Here is a 20,623-nt window from a genome sequence, read left to right as displayed (position 1 = left end):
AAAACTGGAAGAGATTGCCCAGAAGGGCTGTGGATTTTTTGTCCTTGGAGGTTTCCAACACTCAAGTGAACACAGTCCTGAGTGATCTGCCCTAATGCCAAAATTAGCCCTGCTTTGAGTGCAAAGTTGGACAACATGACCTCCACAGGTCCCTTAAAGGTTCAGTCATTCTACATCTCTGCTACTGTGTCCCCGCAATTATGTGATGAATCCCAGGTCAGGAGATAACAAGTCTCAGGTCTGCCCAAGTGTGTTCTTGTATCCTTACCCGCAGCAGCAATGGGTTTGCTGTGGTGATGGTGCAAGTGTCATCTCCCATTCCAGGCATGTGCCATCCTAGGCACAGCACCCAACCCTTCTAATTCCCCAAATAACTCCATTTCAAGCATGCCTTTGAACCGGTCTGGGGTTGAAGGACTCGTATCACACCACCCAAGGTCAGGAGGAGACCCAAGGCAGCACCAGTCGGGGGGCATTTTGGCACAGCAAGTTGTTTCTCCAACACAACCACACACTGGTGCGGCGTCAACACATGGAGCGTGTGTGAGCACAGCCCAGGCCACTGCACAGCGGGGTTCTGTGTCAGTATGTGCAGCACAAACAGGCACCAAGCACAGGTCACTTCATGTTTGGGTCTGCTTTCATCCCCTGATGCTTCGGGTCAGCAGGTGTCACTGCCCGGAAAATGACTTTCCAGCATCAGAGGAACAAAGGCTGCTCAAGAAACAATTAAGCCTTAGATTATCCTCTCCTCTTTTGAAAGCGGGTTGTTGAGAAACAAAAGCCATAGGATTCTGTACATTTGTCATTTCAACGCAGCAGTAAGTATTTTAATGTGCATTAAATCATTATTCACAGGATCACAGAATATGCTGAGTTGGAAGGGAGCCCCAAGGACCATTGAGTCCAGCTCCTGGCCCTGCACAGCACCATCCCCAAGAGTCACACCCTGTGCCTAAGAGCATTGTGGAAACGCTCCTTGGTCTCTGTCAGGTTTGGTGCTGTGATCACTTCCCTGGGGAGCCTGTTCCAGTGCCCAACCACCCTCTGGGTGAAGAAGCTTTTCCTGATATCCAAACTAAACCCGCTCTGACACAGCTTCAGGCCATTCCCTCGGGTCCTGTCAGTGGTCACCAGAGTGAAGAGATCAGTGCCTGCCCCTCCTCTTCCCCTTACAAGGAAGTTGGAGACTGCAAGGTCTCCCTTCAGTCTCCTCTCCTCCAAGCTGAACAGACCAAGCGACCTCAGCCACTGTTCATACAGCTTTCCCTCCAGGCCCTTTTCCCTTAAATCCAGAGCCTGGGAGGCTAGAGGTTTGGGTTGAGCATTACAAACCAACCAGCAGCAATGCTATTATTCTATAATTCCAGTTCTTCAAACAACTCTCCTGTGCTTTGCTATGCTCCTGATGAAATTCTGAAAGGACAAGATGTAGGGGACCAGAGATGGGACCATTACTGCCACTGGTTATTTTTGCTGGAAATGGCTGTTGCTATCTTTCAGTCTCGTTGACTTAGCCAGCAGTTTCTGGAAAACAGAAAAGTCAGTGCTTTCTCTTGGCCCTTCAAAACAACCTAAGCTTGAGGAAACCTATTGTCGGAGAGTTCTGGATCCACAAACGTGCCCTCGCTGTTGGGGCTCCTGTGAGAAAACACTGCTGGCTGTAGGGTGGCCGTGCCCCTGGCACTGAGGGGCATTAGCGCTGGTGCCTGGGCACAGTCCGCAAGAGCTCCAGGGAAACAATCTTCTACAACGCAGTTGGTGCCAAACGCTGCCCAGGTTGTAGAGCTATAATAAAAGCCCTCCAGATTCTTTTGGGGTGAGTGAATGAAGACCACTGCCTCTGAACTGAATGCTACTTTTAAGAGGCTCAGTAGAGCTGTAGCATTCTATAACCCCAATGTGAGCACTGTTTCTCCTCACCCATCTGCACAGCTGAAAGAGAGTGGCCCTTTGCCTTCCCCATTTTTGTAAACAAGGCTGCAACCTTTATTCCTGCCTTGAGGAACAGATTGAACTGCTTTTGATGATCCAGAACAATGTCATCCTTTATTCCCTCTTCAAAAGCAATTAGTATTTCATCTTGATTATTTGCAGATAATATGAGTCACCAGATAAAACACATTGAATACAAAATGCTCCTTGGGAGGGAAATACAAAAATGGTGTTTAAGGTTAAAAATCCAGCATATGCTTTAATATCACGAAACTGTCACACATCAAGGGAAAAAAATTCAGTCCCACTTTGTGAAACAGAAAGATTGATCCTGTGTTTGTTTAACCCCAAATCTTTAATTAACTTGTTGCAGGATCAGGGCACCATGACACCAAAGGCAGATTGTGTCACTGTCACAACACAGGTTTGCTGCAAAATGATTTCAGAGTTGTCAAACTATCCAAAATTTCAGGCCAAATATGTCATTTAATCTTAAAAAGCAATTTCGGATTTTTTTTTCTCTTATTTCTTTTCTGATTTCTAGCTTGGTATATTGCAGCTCGTTGATATTTTCAGCTCTTTTACCCAGAAACCCAAGGCTGACTCATTCTTAATAGATGGTACAAGTCTCACAGGAGCAGCATTATTTCAGGAGCTCGCATTTTAATGGGAACATCAAATCTATCTGGCATTACGATAAGGTCATCAGAAATTAGCAATACTGAAGGTTTATCCTTTCTTATCACCCTATCACAGATGATAGGTGATATATCCTTTCTCTGTACTGATGTTGCCAAGTAGCCTCACTGGCAAACTTAACTGATGTTAAGTATATATAGAAATGGTGTTTTGTGAAAATTTAGACCAAAAATAAAGGTTGCCTTTCTTTTCTCTCTTTCTAAAAGGAAAATTAACGTCTGAGAGTTTTCATATACAACATCTCAAAAGGGTGCATGTGTTTTCATTTCAACCTTTCCCTAGCTTGGCTGGTCTTCCAGGAGCTGGATCAGCAATGAAATGCCAGGCTTTGCTGGATGGATTCTTTCTTCCCCCTGGGATGTACATCACTGTGTGCAGAACTGCTGTTGCCTTCTACAGAGTGTTTTATATTTACATTAGGTTTTTTAGCATTGATACAAGAATTCTTTCCTCTCTAAATTACTAACAACTGATACCTGTACTTTCACATCCCCAAAAGGAAACTTTTTAAAATAAGGGGGTGCTTGCCACTGAAGCAGGGTGGTGAAATGTAAAGAGAACTGTGGTACAAGTTAATTTTACCTCCAGAGTGCCCATGAGCAGCAATGCTGAGATGAAATAAGAAAATCCATGGAAAGAGGAAGTGTTTTCCCCTGGGCTAAAGGGTGCAGAGGTGCAGCCCTCTCCTAGTTCCATGTGCCTCACCCACTAGCTGGGGGCACAACCCTCACGAGGGAAGGGTGGGTGGGCAGTGGCCAGCTGGAAGCTCCCGTGCCACCTGTCTTACAGGCCTTCCACCTCTTGAGCCAACGGGCTCAGCATGGATGGCCAGGGGGGTCTGGGCACATACATGTGTTCTGCCAAAACCCAGATTGTCCAGGAGCAAGAAAAACACTGCAGGCCTTGAGGATGCTCCAGTAGAAAAGCAGCCCCAAACCTCCTCACGGTCAACTCTTTAAAACAGATAGGGACCCCTGCTAGACTTTCCTTCTCCTGTAAGATTTCACTTCATTTATTAAAAATACAGTAAAAACAATATTGTGAAAGGCAGATGGAGAAAGCCCATGGCTGCAGGCTTCTCACCAAGGCTTTGCTAAACCCTGTACTCAGGGGCACAGACAGGTACAGCACTCCAACCCATCTGCTACACTCACCTGCATTGCTCTGATCCCCATTCGATTTTCTCGCATCCCAGGTAAGTATTCAGTTTTCCCCTCTATCAACTGGGGGTCACTTCTCCCTGAAGGCAAGGGAGTTTGCAGTGTGCTGCAAATCAAATCCACTCTCCACACTCACCTTCACTTTTCATTTCTCCTCAGATCCAGGGTTTTCATCAACTGCATCTTTTCCACAAAGAAGCCCACACAAACCCCCCTTCTGGCGGCTTCTTTCACTTTTGATTTTGCAAGCCATTGTAATCAGTTTTTACAAATGCTTTAAGTAAGACCACTGAAGCACTTTGTAACATCCTTCTGGAGCACTTGTAAACAAGGTTGTGGTTTGTGTCAGGGACCAGCCTGACACCACTTAGAGACCACATTTACATCTAGGGTCATGGAAATATTTCCAAAGAGCTGTTCCTTGCGCGGGTTCAGTGGTCTGGCCTGTCCAGATGTTTGGTCCTCACCTCAGTCACCTCATAGGGTCACTGCAAGCAGGAATGGTGGCCCTAGAGCAGCTGGCACTACGGAAATGGGCCACTTACAGCATCAGAGACTGAATTAAAACAGTGAAACAGTCCAATTTCTTTTGGTATGGACATTCCTATAAATTCATCATGCTTTCATGTCTGTGCAAAAGATGCAATAAATTACCCCTGGATCACCTTTGAAACTCCTTAACATCCTACCTCCCATGGCAGAAAGATTCTACTCTGCAGCAACCACTTTCAGTTCATTACAAAGCTGGTTTCATGGCCTCTCAGTGGTGCCAAGTTTCCAGCTTCTCTCTGGCTTTGCGAGGAAGAGGAAATCAGCTCCTACAAGCCTCCTGTGGGGAATGGGTCTTCATTTTAAGCACTTGTAAGCGGGGCTAGCAGGGCAGGAGGGAGGACAAACTGCAAAGCACTGCAGGCTGCAGGCCCAGTGAGCCCATGGAGGACACTCTGTTCTGGCAGAGGCCGGTTTCACAGAGATTATGAGTTTAAGCACAGATCTAATTGAATTGCAGATGTCTTTTCTGATGGCTATCTGCTAGCAGAGCTTCAATTAAAGCAGGAGCAAAGAGGCAGAACAGGGAGGTTCTCAGTAATAAAACTAATGGAAAGAAGAGTGGCCATTTACTGCAGCCTTCACAGAGAGTATAATAATGCAGGTAGATTCTTTAAACAATAAATTTTTTTTGCAGGGGTGGGGGGAGAGATCTGAAACCTTGGCACAGATACCCAGCTTCCAAATCCTAGAGATCCCGAGTGTATGTTGGACTGGAAAGCAGATAACAGTAATTTACACAATCCATAAATAAACTCATCTCCATTGCTTCCAGTACTCCCTGATGAACAACTTCCTCTGCTTTCCATTCTGTAGGCCATAGAGGTTTGTTCTTTTCAATTTTGGTTTTAAAGGCTGAACAGTTTTATTTGCCGCCCTTTTGTTACTTCCAAGATTAAGGTGGATTTGTCCTGAGCTTGCACTTGCCAGATCAAAACCTCTCGTCATTTTACAGTGCCTTTAGAGCTCCAAAGGGGGAGAACCTTAACAGAGCTCTCAGTCCACCTAAACTACAAGACTATAAATTGGAGCATTATGACCTTTTTTTTTGGCCTGTAGCTACTTTCTCATGATGACTTGATCCGCATCCAATGTGTGTTACCACATACGCATCGGTGAAAAACCACCCCCACCCAACGCAGCTGAAGAATCAAAATTAAGCTTCAAGATGGCCTGAGAATCTGGCTTAGCTCAGGAATAAGGTTTTTGAGAACCGTTTTCCCATTCCTCAGCCGATTGTTACGCTGTACCCAAATTCCTGTTGTGCAATACTTTGGAGGCTTCTTGGCCATGTCCTACCGTAACTCTCTTGCTTCTTGGCGCAGCACCACTCTCCTGGGGGCATCTCAATGGACAATCACCCCCTGGGACTCAGTTTCAAGGAAAATAATCAGAGTTTTGCTCATTTTCCCTTTTGAACTGCTGCCCTTTTCTGATGTATTTACAATGTAAGGAAGTCAGTTTATTCATGGTTTGACTTTTAACTTCATTGTTGAGCTTGGCTTTGCTCCTGTTGGAAATTAGACCCCAGTTGAGGAGGGCAGTTGCCAGTGTCTGCTGGAAACTCCTTGCCTGGGATCTTCAAGCAGGCCATTCGTTGACCTAGCTCAGCACATACTAAATAAATGCAGTCAGAAGAGTCTGCTTACTCATCGAAGGAAAAGGACTGGCCCAGTGGCAGGAGTTTTTCAGAATATCCCCAAACATTTCAAATGCCTGAGCTCATTCCAGGCTTCTCAGAAGCTCTCTCTCCAGCAACCATCCCCCATTTAATTTCATATATCTGAAATAACACTGAACAGCAAAGGTTGGAATTGGGCTGATTTTCTTGAATTTCTAACTTTTTTCAGGTTTACTCCAGGAGAAAATTTGCCAGGAAGTCAAAAAACATAATCCTAAAGAGAGAGGAGAAAAGTGAGAAATAATGCATCATCTGTAAGATGCGGCCTGTTACTAACGTGCTCAGGATGTTTAACGAGAGGTTTTGCAAATGGCACATACTAAGTAAACAAGTATGCCTTCAGCCAGCAAGCTGCTATTTCTCCCTGCAGGGAATAAAAAATAATTAAAATTCTTTGTATTGAAATTTGTAGCTACAAAAGATCAAGGGTGGTAATTCCCAAATAGCCTTCTGGGGCTCTTTCTACAGCTGAAACACAGGAAGCTGCCTCCCAGGCATTGATTTATTCCATAAGAATTAGGGAGAAGCATCTCTAAGGCACTGCATTTACTCCCCTGCTGCTGGGAGGTTTTGTCTGGGTGCTCTCTGGACAGTTTCCAGGCATGTTATTGAAGAGTATTTCTCTTTCCTTTCACAACACTCACTTGCTCACTTTCCCCCCCGGGATGGGGGAGAGATTCAGAGAAGTGAGAAGACTTATGGCTTGATATCAAGACAGTTTAACAGGTAAAGCAAAAGCTGTGCACACAAGCAAAGCACAACAGGGAATCTATTCACCACTTCCCATGGTCAGGCAGGTATTTAGCCATCCCCAGGAAAGCAGGGCTTCATCACATGTAATGCTAACTTGGGAAGACAAACCCCCTAATTCCAAACATCCTTGCCTTCCTCCTTCTTCCCCCAGCTTTATAAGCTGAGTATGATGCCATATGGTCTGGGATATCCCTTTGGGGTCAGCTGTCCCAGCTGTGTCCCCTCCCAGCTCCTTGTGCACCCCCAGCCCTCTCTCTGCTAGGGTGGGGTGAGAGGCAGAAAGGGCCCTGACTCTGTGTCAGCACTGCCCAGCTGTAACAAACATATCCCTGTGTTATCAACACTGTTCTCCACACAAAACCAAACTATAGCCGCACACTAGCTACTATGATGAATACTAGCTCTATCCCAGCCCAAGCCAGCATATTCTCCACTCCTGATTCCATACCATTTACATCATGCTCAGTCCCACACTATCCAATACATCCACATTACCCACCACCACTGTCATCCTTCAATATAATGCACAGGTATCAGTTCCTCAGTCTATGGATAACCCCTGTGAAATGTCTGTCAAGCATCCACAAACATCCACAAAACATCCTTTGAGTTCATTTAGTGCACAACTTTGGTCTCACTCAGGACAGGAGAGGTGGTGTGCTGTGTGGAGTTACTGGGCACCAAAGCCAGGTCAGGTTACTGCTGCACTTGCACTGTTTCCTTGAAAGGCTTGTCCTCCACTGGTTTGGGTGATTCCTGCTGTAGAAATTCCTGTAACATGCAACTCAAACTCCGAATTACAACAATTTTAAGATGTTTCCATTACAGTCTCCACCCCTGGTTCATTTGGACCAGATCATGGGGTTTCAAATTGCAGTTAACTCTTCTGCTTGCCCTGCTCTGGCTTGGACTTTTCCAAAGACCGCAGCTCCTTAGGAGTGTACCTGCTCCAAGTGAAGCCTTATCTACGAGCCACAGATCTTCAGGGGTCTACCTGCTGTGGCATGGACTTACCCACAGCAACAGTTGCTTTGAGGTAGACCAGTTTCAGCATGGTCTTTTCCATGGGCCACAATGCCTTCAGAGATGTACCTGCTCCAGCATGGCCTCACCCACAGCCAGTCCCTTCAAAAGTGAACCTGCTCCAGCATGGCCTTACCCATGACTGCAGTCCCTCCAGAGGTGTATTTGCTCTCTCCTGGGCTTATCCACAGCCACACACTTTGGGGTACTCTAGCATTACCTCAAGCACAGCCACTGATGTTTTGAGGTGTGCCTTCTTCTCCAGCATGGACTTACCCTTGGGCCACAATCCCCCTTCAGAGGTCCAGCTGCTGTGGTACACAGCCACAGATGCTGTGAGATGCACCTGCTCTGGCATGGGCTTATCCAAGGCCACAGATGCCTCAGGGTGTCCAGCTCCCACATAGACTCACCCACAGATCACAGGCCCTTCCACTTGAGTTCATGCTGGAGTTCCAGCCTGTCCAGAACAGCAGCACAGCAACAGCAGCTCTGGCGATCTGCCAGCCTGACACATCACCATGGCTGTTATCAAAACGTTCCCAGGCACGGCAGAGTAAGGTGATAAGCAGCACAGTAGTGCAGTGAGCAGCTACTAATGAGCACTAGACTCAAGCAAGCAAGCCCTATGGCAAACAGGAGCCTGTCGATTAATAGCAAAACAGCAATAATAGCTATAAAATCGATCTGGCACATTCCAATCACATCTGGCAGTACAGCATATGACAAAAAGGACTGCTGTGGTTTAACCCCAGGCAGCTGCTGAGTGCCACAACAGCCACGTGCTCTTATTTCTCTTTCCTTCCACAACAGTCACTTCCTCACTCCCCCAGTGGGATAGGGGAGAGAATCAGAAAAGTGAGAAAACTCGTGCATTGAGACAAAGACAGTTTAACAGAGAAGCAAAACAAGGAATCCATTCACCACTCCCCATGGGCAGGCAGGTGTTCAGCCATCCCCAGGAAAGCAGGGCTCCATCACATGTAGCAGTCATTTCGGAAGACCAACACCATCATTCTGAACGTCCTCCCCTTCTTCCCCCAGCTCTATATGCTGGGCACAACACTGTATATTATGGGATACCCTTGTGGTCAGTTGGGGTCAGCTGTCCCAGCTGTGTCCCTTCCCAGCTCCTTGCGCACCCCCAGCCCTCTCTCTGCTAGGGTGGGGTGAGAGGCAGAAAGGGCCCTGACTCTGTGTCAGCACTGCCCAGCTGTAACAAACATATCCCTGTGTTATCAACACTGTTTTGGTCACAAATCCAATCCATAACCCCATACCAGCTACTCTGAGGAAAATTAGCTCTACCTCAGCTACAGCCAGCACTCTCAAGTATTTGTAGAGGCCCCAGAATCTGAACCACCTAGACTTGCCTCAGAATTATTTGCCAAAAAAGTACTGGTTTAAAAAAAAAAAACACAGAAGCTGTAAGAGGCGAAAAAACCCAGCAACCTGGTCTCAGTGATCATTTCCTTTGATCAGTTTATCATATTGCTGTTGAAAATAAAGCCAGTGTGCAGCTAATTGACAAAAAGAAATTAAATTTAAAACAACTTGAATATAGCCTGAAGAGTTACTGAATTGCACATATGCAGAGAATAGCTTCACATATAAAAGATAGGTTACATTTAATATGACTCTCAATGAAAACATGAGCATCACGGAGTTTGTAAAAGAAAAATTTTGTTGGAAAAAGACAACAGTCCTGACCACTGATAACACTTGATTTAAAGTTCTCTGAAAAATTATTTGTTCTAGACGAAAAGCAAAATTCTAAACAATTCATTCCAGTAGTATTACAACATAACTGACAAACATCTACTCTTTGTCTGGATTTCAAATGCAATTTTAGTCAATTTGAATCCATTTCATGAAGAAGCTGCGGCTTTGACAGAGCTATTGCTAAAATCATCACAGCAACAAAACATTGCTTGGTCTCACTTTAGCAATTAATAAACAGCTCCAAGAACCAGCTCCACAGTTTAGAACTACTCAGTACGTAGATGATCAGATTTGCCAACGGTGATTTGCCACTGTTTACTGCAGTGTACTAAAATTATTCATGTATTACCTAACTAAAATCCTGAAGCCTTCCAAATCCTTTATTAAAGAACAGTTAAAAAAAAAAAGTATTGAATTTAGAATATGCTGAGGCTGTTCTTCAAAGAAAGAAACCCAGAGGTCAATTTCATTTATAGACATACAAACGAAACCCAAACCAAAACAAAAACTCTGCAAATTTTGGTAACTGAAGCGGGTGAAAAAGTCAATCTGTGTAAGTATATAAAAAAGTCGATCTTCACAATGTTATGGCCTGGAAGCACTAAAGAGACAGAATATAAAGGCAACTGGAGACAAGCCCTTTAAAAAGCACCAAAATTAGCATTCCTTTTGTCTGATCCAAATAATTCAAGTGTTGTTCTGCCACAAAGGCCATCATCAATTTCTAATTTTAGCTTAATCCATGAAAAAGAAAAATCCAGCATTTCTCTCTGGTGTTTCCTCATTAAGAACACTCTTAAATTGTACACTGAAACCTCAAGAACACAAACTATGAATTCAAGTTCACACTCACCCAAGCACTTTGATATGGCAATCCCAATAAAGGCAATTCAACTACTTGTGATTCAGCTAAGCAGTGCCTGAACTGCTACTTGGTAAATAACCACCAAAAGCAAAAATGTAGCTGTAAATGACACAAAAGAGTGACCTGTCCTACCTTTGAACCCTCAGCCTTCTAGTTTCCTCTACTACACTTGACTACACTCAGTACCAAGAACCCTCACAAAAAAAAATCTCCTGATTTTCTTTACATGAAGTAAGCAGTCATATGACCCTATAAAAAACCCTTGTAATTAACCCTTATATTTTAAGTCAGATTTTTTGTATTCACACTTTAGGTCACTGCTGTAAAACTGCAAATTCCTTTGCTCCCCTGGTTGCAGCATATGGATCACACCTTCGCCACTCATTCACCTACAAATTTGTAAGCTTAAATTCAGTTTGCTTTAATCCATATTACTAAAGAGGCATTTTTTCCAATACACACACAAAAGTGCAAATTCTTCTCAACATTTTTCAGAAGGCAGAATTAATACTGTAATACAGGCTGACATGGCGGGATAGCCGCAGTGCTTACTGCCTTTGTCACCCTGAGTTAAGGGTGGAGCTGGGCCAGTATGGGATGACCAGTGCACAGGCAAGGGCAGTTTGCCACTAGGGAACAATTTATATATTCATATACAAAAGATATCTGTGGCCCTACAGTCCTGACCATACAGGACCGGACCAAACCCATCAGCTTTGCTTAGTCAGGTGCCCTACTCCCTCTTCCTTCATTTAACTTCAGTATCTGCCTGTTTTTAAGAGCTGTGGAAAGCAGGAGCTGCATTTTTAGCTGAAACAAAAGTTTTAAAGCCAACAGGCAGGATCTTGCACCAAGACTTAGGTTTCCTGACCTCACTACCCATGTAAAACTGCATTGCAACATCCTAAAAGTGGCTGCGGTTAACACCAGTACAATATACAAACAGTGATTTATCAACATTGTATGCTTTATTGAAAGTTGACAAGTGCAACAGTTAAATACATTGACGTGTTACAACTGTAGAGAACATGCACAAAAACATATGCATACTACTATACAGATCATATGCAAAAAAATTCATACTGGGAAATCTGATTTTTTTTTCTTTAATTCTTTCTAGCAGGACTTGGTAATTTTTGGAGTGGTTTTTCCCATCTTGAACCAAGCTACAATGAACAATGATTTACTTCAAGATAATCAGCAGCCAGGGAACTTCAGAAGTTACACAAACAGCATCAATCTGCCAAATTCTGAACAGTTGCGTAGGTGCATTCTTATTTATGTAGCATTAAAAAAAAGTCTCAAACTTCTTCAGATCAGCCAATTAAACAACTAAACTTCAATCTGTACAACCTAAATAGTTACAGTTTTCTATTTTACAAAGTAATTACACTAAATACACAAATATACAGTAGGCAAATAACCTTCATTATAATTATCCTATGACCCAACAACTGTATTGTCACCTACCTGTTTTCTATATATAATACAGCTTTATGCACCTGTCCACTGCTTCAGAAAACGGTGCAAATATTTGCACTTAAGGTTTCAGGTGACAATTAAGTGTTAAACACTGAGATTACCTTTCTCCCTCTTCCTCTTAGATCCTATGCACCAGTCCACACTTTGGAACCCCAATGCACTACAGGGGATTGAGCCATCACTTTTTACTCCAGTCTATTTCTTCACGTTTCAAAGCTCGAAAAGCACTTGTATCAGCTGTATCACTGGATGAGTGGAAGATTTAAAAACAAACAAAAAAAATTCAGGCATGCAGCTTCGTTTTTCAGCCATTTGCAGAAGCTGCTCGAGTCCCCAGTGTGCTTGTGCTAATTCTCTGTAAGAAGTTTATTTTATTCAACCAACCTAAGAACATAGACTCCTTCAAGCCAAAGGGGTAAGGGAGCTAAGAGACAGACAGATGAGTGTGTAATACAAGGGGGAGAAGCCTCTCCTGATGTGTGTAAGGCATGGAGTCCTCAGTCTGGGTTGCAATGTGCATTGAAATGGATGAAGGGTGGCTGTGGCGGATTCCCGCTAGTCCTCCTCGCTCTGGGTAGTCCAGAGGCCAGCAATCATGGTGGCGATGACACCTTGAGCTATGCTGAAGGCCCTGAGCCCTGTGATGCCGGCTGAGCAGGCTGCTGTGTTGTCCCTTGTGACTGGGAAGAGGAAGGCGGAGAACCAGTCTGCAGCTGTGCTTGGAACTGGGCAAGCTGCTCTGGGCTGGCAAGTGTTTTTAGCAGAGTGTTTTCTTGCTCCAGCTGCGAGTTCTTCTCTATCAGCTCTTTGATTTGCTCTTTGAGGACCTCCACTTCCTCCCGTACTGCATACATCAAATGACTCTTTACCAGATCCTGAAATACATAAGAGAGTGTGTGACTTAGGAAAGCAGCGCAGTGCCCGGCCCGAGCTCCCAGCCTGCCCCGCCGGAGACGCAGCGGACCCCCCCGAGGCAGAGGGCCGGTGTGACCCGCGGCCCCGGGCAGCGCTGTCCTGGCAGGGGCCGTGCCGTGCCGGGGCCGGGCTGTCACCGCGGCCGCCGCCGGGCCCGGCACACACGTGCGACCCGGCCTGCACAGCGCCCCGCCCCCGGCACCAGGCCCCGCCCCCGCGCGCGCCGGCTGCAGCCAGTTCTGGGCGCAGGTTGCCGCATTTCCCTCCCTCCCGCCGTCCGCGCGCGGCCGCGGGTGACGCCAGAGCTCGGCGCGGCCAATGGGCGGCCGAGTTATTTATAGCCGGGAGTTAAAGGCTCGGAGTTTGCCTAGCAACAGCCGGAGAGGCTCCCGGGAGAGCGGCTCCAGGCACTGCTCCAGTAACAAAGGGCGGCCGGGCCCCCGGCACCGCGTCGGGCGGGGGCCGGGGCAGCGGCCAGCGCGGCCCCCGAGGTGAAGGCGCCGGTTCCGGGCACTGCGGTGCCTGTGCCGCCCGCGGGGAGAAGGGCGCAGCGGCGGGGGATGCCCCGGCTGCAGCCGGCCGGGGATGCGCTCGTTAGGCTTCCGCCCGCCTGCGCTTCGGGGAAGAGTTAAAAAAATTAAATGAGAAGTACCCCAAAACGCCCCCTCTCTGGGACTGTAAAACCCCACAAACACGCTCGGCTTTCTGCCCAGCAGCGCCCCTCCGCCGCCGCATGGAGCCGGGATCAATCGTTTGGGGAGGCAGGAGCCAGGAGCAGTGCCGTCATTCCCTTCCCGGCATCAATACACAAACGTGCGCATTCCTCCCCGCAGGAAGCCTTTGATCAATTACAAACAAAATAAAACTAAAAAAATAAAAAAGCTCCCGAAACCAAAGCCGTGCCTCCCCTTCCGTCCCCGCACGGGTTAACCATCGCCGCCGCATCCCCATATTGTTTACTGCTTCAAACACGAACAAGGTTTTATGCCCCCATCGGTACGTACCATCGCTTGCTCGATTTTGTTGTCGATAGCAACTACGCTTGCACCAGAGGAGCTGCAAGGGAGAAAGAAAGAGAAGAAAAAAAAAAAATACAACATTAGCAGCGGCTGAATTATTTAAGAGACAAGAGACGCGAGCATTGGTAGCCAGTTGGCTGGGAAAGTCATCCTAACGCTGCCCTGCCGCCGCCTCGCTAGGATGCTCTAATGCAGCAAAGCAACCTGTAAAGCCGCGCCGAGCCCCCAGCCCGACCAAATATTCCCACATTTTGCCCCCCGACGGACCACAAAGATGGAGCTCACTCACAGGCTGCGGCAGAAGCGCTGGGCGCCGGGGAGGGCAGCACCTCCGGGGGGAGAGGCGGGAGCCGGTGCCGCCGCTGCGGCTCCGCCGGACAAAGGAGCCAGCCCGGCGCTCACCTGCCCCGCTACCGCCGCGCCAGCAGAGCCGCTCGGACACAACACTTATTTACCTACTGTCGAGCCTCAGAGACGAGTTGTCGGTGCCCAGCAAGGACGATAAGAACGAAATCGAGAAGTGTCTTAGTTGATAAACTCCTAGATCCATTGCCACCGGTCTACAACATTGGGCATTCATGCAACCGCGGCCAGAAACGCTCCCCGGAAAAAAAAAAAAAATCAGGTCTCGCTCCTCCCGGAGGCGTGTGTGCGTGCGGGGCCGCTCCGCCGGGCGAGGCGGGGCCGGGACCCTGCGGGACCCTGCGGGGCTGCGCTCGGCCAGCTCCGAGCGGGGTCAGCGCTCCGCCGCGCAGCACAAAACCCGGGCATCCCGGCCCCCCCCAATCATTTATGCGCCGGCGCCGCCTCCCATTGGCTGCGGTGCCCGGGCCCCGCCCCGCGCCGCGCATCTCATTAGCGCGCCCCCCCCGCCGCGTGCGGCCCGGGCCGGCGGCGCCCACGCGGGACGGTCCCGCACGCGCGGGGAAGGGGGGAAGCTCGGTCCCGCCGCGTCCGCGAGCCCCGGCACGCGGGGTGCCGCAGCGCCGCTCACCCTGCCGGCCCCCGCCCGCGGGAGCGGAGGGGAATTTAAAAAAAAGGAAAAAAAAAGAAAAAAGATATTATAATAATAATAATAATAATAATAATAATAATAATAATAATAATAATAATAATAATAATAATAATAATAATAATAATTAGCTGGCCCGGGGAGCGGCGGGGAAACCCCGCACGGCCCGGCGGGAGCGAGGGACGCGCCGAGGGGCCGCCCGTGGCCGCGCCGACAGCGCCACCTATCGGCGCGCGGCAGCGGGAAAGTCCCGGTGCCAGCTCCCACGCTTATCCAGCGAGCCGTACCGGCACCCCAGCCGTATCAAGATCCGCACGTTTCAGCGCCGCAAAGCGAAGCCCATACCCGGCAGCTCTGCCCGGTTCGCCCAGGCAAAGCAGTAAAAGCAGGATACCCACACACTGCAGATAAAACTCCTCCAGACACCTACAATCCCCCTTTATCCCTTACACACGCCTTATGAGCCCATAAAGCCCTTTATGACAAAAATACTCAGCCACCGATCGTCTACAAAAGCCGGCTGATACTATTCTACAGTAACAGGGAAAATGCCTATTCACTTATTTTTAGATTGCACCATAAGGCACTTAGTGTTAAAAGCTGCAGCACATGCATTAATAATTTAGGAAAAGATTCTTCTCCCACCTAACTGTGGTGGATTTCTCAACAAATGTTATGCTCTCATGTGTCATGGAACACAGTAACTACATTCAGTGCCCATCCAAGTGATCTTCTCTACCAGTAACAGCTTAGAAACAGACCCGAGGCTGAACTACACCACCATGAAATACTATCACAAGAAACAGCCAACCTCTAAAACCACTCTTTCTAGACCTGCACTTTCAGCAGGCATTAAATTACTTAAAGACGTAAAAAAATAAAGTCAAAAAAACCTCTTCCATTCTCTACAGCAAACTTCTCCAAGAGCTACAAGTCACATACATCACAGGTGCTGCTCCCAGAGAAGCAGGAAATCCAGGAGGCACAGAATAATCATCTTAAAGCTAAATTTAGCATTTGCGTATCTGCATCATCCTTCTTAGCTTATTTATGCGGTCCTAGACTACTATTCTTTCATTCAATAATGCCAGCAGAGTAGTACAAACTAATCCTGTTCACAGGGAGGTCACATTTAGGAGTAAGAATTCCTCATAGCCACTTTCCTGCTACCACACGGTTCACATCCCACAAGGGCACAGCTCTCATCTCACCCTTTGGATATCTGGGGAATTTGCACGGGATAGCACCTAACAAGCCGCAAATTAAAGGAAGTGTTTTAGAAAAACCCTTCCCTGTACTGACTTGCAAACGCAAATAAACTGAAGCGACACATGAGAACATGTGCATCAGGCTCCAGCTTCCCCGCTCCTGAGGGACAAACACCAGGAACCACGTGCTGTACATACACTTCCCCATACCACTTTCTCTGCAGAGGTTACTCACTACACACCACGGTACTCATCATATTCAGTGATCAAGTGAGCTATTAACAGACAGTGCCAGAAGCACATCGTCTGTACTGGAATCTGCATCCACGTCTGTACTTGACTTGATCTAAATTAATGTTCTATGACAGGTTGGGCTTCAGAATCACTAATGTCCTAATGCAGTTAGCACAATTAACAAAACTGCAGTTGGACAAAAGCTCTGGGACAAACTCTGTCCCTTGCAGTTATCAGAAAAAGGGCAGAGTAGGTGTAAAAACAGGTAAGTCCTATCACTGCTGATAATCAGGCTCTTATAAAAGAACTTGAAGATAGCAAACTCACAGGCCTGCATAGACATATCCTTGAAACTCCTGCTTTGCTGTTGCAGGACAGGCAGCAGAGAATTGTATATAGTTTCACTCGTACATGTGGAAATAAAGTCATGGATGCGTTCCAAGATGGTTGTTGGTTCTGCCATAATGACTGATAATTATCAAATGCCATTATTCCATTTACAACAGAAAAATGATACCATTCTCAAACTAAATTAACAAAAACACGGCCATCTTTAATCTACATCAATCTTCACAAAGAAGCGATAACACATATGATCCTAAATCAAATTCCCACTAAACTCATTAACCATCTTCCATGAACTTCAGCGGGCTCTTAACAAAATCTGTCATTTATTTTTAGATGCTTACAAGCAGAGTTGTGATTCAACAGAAAGCTGTCAGCTGCGTAAGTAGGACTGCATATTAATATGCATGTTCTGCTTTGCCCACTCTATAAAAAAGCAAACCATAAGTGTCCCTTTATGGCTGAGAAAGCAGATTATCTAGGAAATAAAAAACCCCATGGTATAAATTACTTTAATCTCCAAAATTGGGATGAAATCTTTTGGGAGGAGAGAACAGCACCACTATCTCCGATGTTCTCATCTCAACACCCCATCATCTGCCTGACAAGGACAAAGACTGAACTCTATATTTAGGACTGGGGTTTTGCTGTTGTTTTTAAAAAATAACTCATTTATGAAATAAAGAAAGTATACAGAAGATTTACAGAAAATAGTTCTCCAAACCCAGTTTTCCTCTAGAAGGGCATCAAGATTACTACTGTGTTACTCAAAACCTTCTAGCCACCTCTTTTAACACCTCATTAACAGGTAATACATAATATTCTGCTCCTGAAAAAGCTTAAATTCCAGGGAGTAGAGGTGAGAAAGGCTGCAGAATCACACATTTTGGTTAAGGCACTCTGGGTCTGCACCGGGTTGGACAAATTCATGCACCTGTTAGCCCAAGATATGCGATGAGTCCCTTCACACGCTTTGGAAGCCTGCGTATCCACAGAGCACCCCAGGTGTTCACAAACTGCGTAAAGTAACAGAAAAAGACTCGAGATGGGTTCCTGAGAAACCAGCAGCGTAGAGTACAATACAGCAAACAAGTAGCTCACCAGCATCTTTGATCCTCAAATAAATTGACTGCTTAAATTAAACATATACATGCAGTAGTCAAAGACTTTTTGGCATGTGTCACCTTTTGTAATACTCCAGCTCTTAAACACTGTTCCTCCCACTAAATAATTTCCTCTTGTCTCAATTTATTCATGCTAAGCACTTGGGAAAGGGTGCTTTTCATCTTAAACACATACTGAGGTAAACTACAGTACAGAATCATTTTGTCTCAATGCAAGTGTGGTTTATCATATTTCTCCATGTGTGTTAAAAAGTTCTTTCACTTAAAACATTTATCTTTTAAGTACCTTGTCAGTGTATGCTCCCTTCAGATGACAACATTAAAAGCCCTCGACAAGTACCTTCTGAACTTAAAATAAATCTCTTTTTTTGATGATGTTACAAAGATACCACACCAGAAAACATATTAGAAAAACAGCAATTGCTGTCACAGCACACTTGCATCTTACTCTCAGACAGGCTCAGATCCTGTGAATTTCAGCTATGGTTTTCAACTGCAGAGTGCAAGTAACTGAAGAGGTTAAAAATAAAATATGCTATTTACTCAAGAAAAGGCTACAGTAATTGGATTCTAGCTGACATCTGACTGTGCATTTCTCTTGGCATCTAAAAATGGTGAATAAATGGCAGAGCACTCTTCTGCCTTAAAATTCATAGATTCAAAACTCTTTGTGTACTGACAGCAACCCCCCCCCAGCATCCAACTTATGCAAAATTGCTCCAAGCTAATAACTGAGAAAGCTCTGGCTGCACTTGACATCAAGGACTAAAGGTTTATTTATTTCAATAGGCCATGGTATTTTCATCTCAGGAAAGGTACATTACTGGAGAAGCTGTCCAACGAACTTTCTTTCCCACAGTAAATCATAAATATTTTTAACAGACTAAGGACCAAAAAAACAACCAAATAAAATAACCCCACCCACACAAAGTCCATCTTCAAATAGCCTAAATAAAGATCACAAAATCTCAGCCAACTTCCTTTTCCAGACCCAAACTTTTAGCTAAGATCTTGATTTAAAGAATCCAAGCCACTAAGAACTTACTGCTCAGTTCCAAAAGACACGTATTTTATTTCTAGATTGAATTCTGCTACTTCAATTTATGTACTTCTGCTAACTTGAAAAAGCTCTTTCTACGAGATAGTACTCTCTGTTTTCCTAAATGTGAGCTTTTCCTGCCCCATATTAATGTTATTTGCATCTATAATTTAGTTGATTGGTTTGCTAGAAATTGGGAGTTCAGTTCCATGAAAAACAGATAAAAGGGAAAGCTATGCAGGATGCTAGTGAAATGAAGTGCTGTATTTGTAAATACTTTTTTTTTTTCTTTTTTCCAGATGTGCAAGCATAACTAAATAAATATTTAGTGGAAAGAATACATACACCCTACTGGGGCTCTGGAAATAACCTGACAGTATCTCTGATCACAGTGCATACACAGGAGTATCGTGCTGTGAGCTCTGCACAAGAGACAGAGGCTGCATTTAAAGCAAGAAGATAACCATGTAAGATCAAAAGACAAACAAGGAGCGGTTCTCACTGGTTCCTCTGAGGATATCCTCTTTCTCTTCAACAGACTAATTGCCAAGTCAACCCCACTTATTTTTAATGAGAATTATGATTCTACCAATTTTAATGCTGACAAAACAAAACATACTATAATCTATAATCAAGTCTATAATCAAGTACCTGGATATAGCCAAACACAGAGATGACCCACTTGTTACAGATCAGAGAGAACTCTGCAGGGAAATGTGAGCCATCTTAAAGCAGTTTTGATGCTTGGAGAGAGATGTATGGCATCCTCTTTCCCAAGATCATCCATAGATGACCATCTAGCAATGAGCTGGGATGAAGGGCTGTATTCTGCACATATCCAGTGAGTTTCAAAGTCCCCTCACAGAGTCAGCTGAGGTCTATCACAACTCAAAACCTGAAATTACATCCAGATGCTACTCCACCTTAAATGTAAAGAAGTTATACATTTGCAGTAACATGTAACTTGGGAATCATAGGCTTTTGTCATTTCAAAAACCTTTCAATGAGTAGGTGTGAAGTATTTAACTTTACTACAGGTGAAAGCATCCTCCTCAGCATCCCATAAAGCACCCTTGTCCAAGGACTGCAAAGGAAAGAATCCACCAACATGTTAGCATCCTGAAAATTTTAAGTGAGACATCTGAGCCAGGAAATTATTTTCTTTCCTCCAGAAAGCTGCACACAACATCACTCTGCATGCTGACACTGTCCCCAGGACGGACGTGGAAAAGAAGTTTAGTGTCATAAAGCAGCATATATAGAAGAGTGATAAAATGTTACAACCTTTAAGTTTCACTACCCAAAGCATGGAGCTGAAATTTATTTTTCCTTTACATGAAATTTGGCTTAAATAATTTTACATTTAATGCATAGAAAGAGTGTTCAATTCCCTTGTCTTCTGTGTAACTTTCATGTGTAAATGCTTTTCTCAAAGGCAAGAACACCCAGAAGTAAAAAACCACTTACACAAATATTTAATCCCACTTATTCTAACTGTACAACAGATTTTTCAACCACATACTCCAAAATTAAATGAAGAGGGAAGGAAAGAGTCACTGGAGCATTTTAAGTTACAGTTAACATAACATAACAAACATGACAGGTATAAGGAGTGGTTTGGCACACTGACATGACAAGCATTTGGAAAGATGAAATTCTCTATATTAAAAGGCATCACTGAGCCAGGGGACAAACGGCCCAGGAGGGGACTACAGGACAATGGCTGACACCCACTCACCCCAGGTTAGCTTCAATGGTACACGGTGGGTTTAGTAATCAAATTAAAAAACAGCCAAATTAACCTGTAACTAAGAAGGCTCATCTTTTATTATTTCTGAACTTGCATTATTTTCTGTTT

The 20,623-nt window shown here is 45.3% G+C and overlaps 1 protein-coding gene and 1 long non-coding RNA gene across 6 annotated transcripts in view; both read right to left on the bottom strand.

The window, feature by feature from the left end:
- Positions 1 to 2,271: 2,271 nt before the first annotated feature.
- LOC125322100 lies at positions 2,272 to 8,338 on the bottom strand. The gene is made up of 2 exons (XR_007201838.1): positions 8,077 to 8,338; positions 2,272 to 6,238 (listed from the first exon to the last, which is right to left on the bottom strand). It is a non-coding gene; the product is annotated as an uncharacterized LOC125322100 (long non-coding RNA).
- Positions 8,339 to 11,336: 2,998 nt separating this feature from the next.
- TSC22D1 (TSC22 domain family member 1) overlaps positions 11,337 to 20,623 on the bottom strand; it is a 92,967-nt gene continuing 83,680 nt past the window's right edge. For 3 of the 5 annotated variants that reach the window (XM_048295335.1, XM_048295334.1, XM_048295338.1), the window contains 2 exons: positions 13,789 to 13,840; positions 11,337 to 12,744 (listed from right to left, as the gene is read on the bottom strand). In XM_048295335.1, coding sequence (XP_048151292.1) covers positions 12,487 to 12,744; positions 13,789 to 13,840 — 310 coding nt within the window. In that variant the 3' untranslated portion in view covers positions 11,337 to 12,486. Of the gene's footprint in view, positions 12,745 to 13,788; positions 13,841 to 14,258; positions 14,568 to 20,623 lie in introns of those variants that run through there. The other 2 variants (XM_048295339.1, XM_048295337.1) reach the window with 2 other exon arrangements.

The sequence above is a fragment of the Corvus hawaiiensis genome, chromosome 2 (assembly GCF_020740725.1).
Source record: "Corvus hawaiiensis isolate bCorHaw1 chromosome 2, bCorHaw1.pri.cur, whole genome shotgun sequence".
In the NCBI taxonomy this organism is placed as follows: domain Eukaryota; kingdom Metazoa; phylum Chordata; class Aves; order Passeriformes; family Corvidae; genus Corvus; species Corvus hawaiiensis.
The sequence above is the reverse complement of the archived record's forward strand: the minus strand, read 5'-3'. Positions and strand labels throughout refer to the sequence as shown.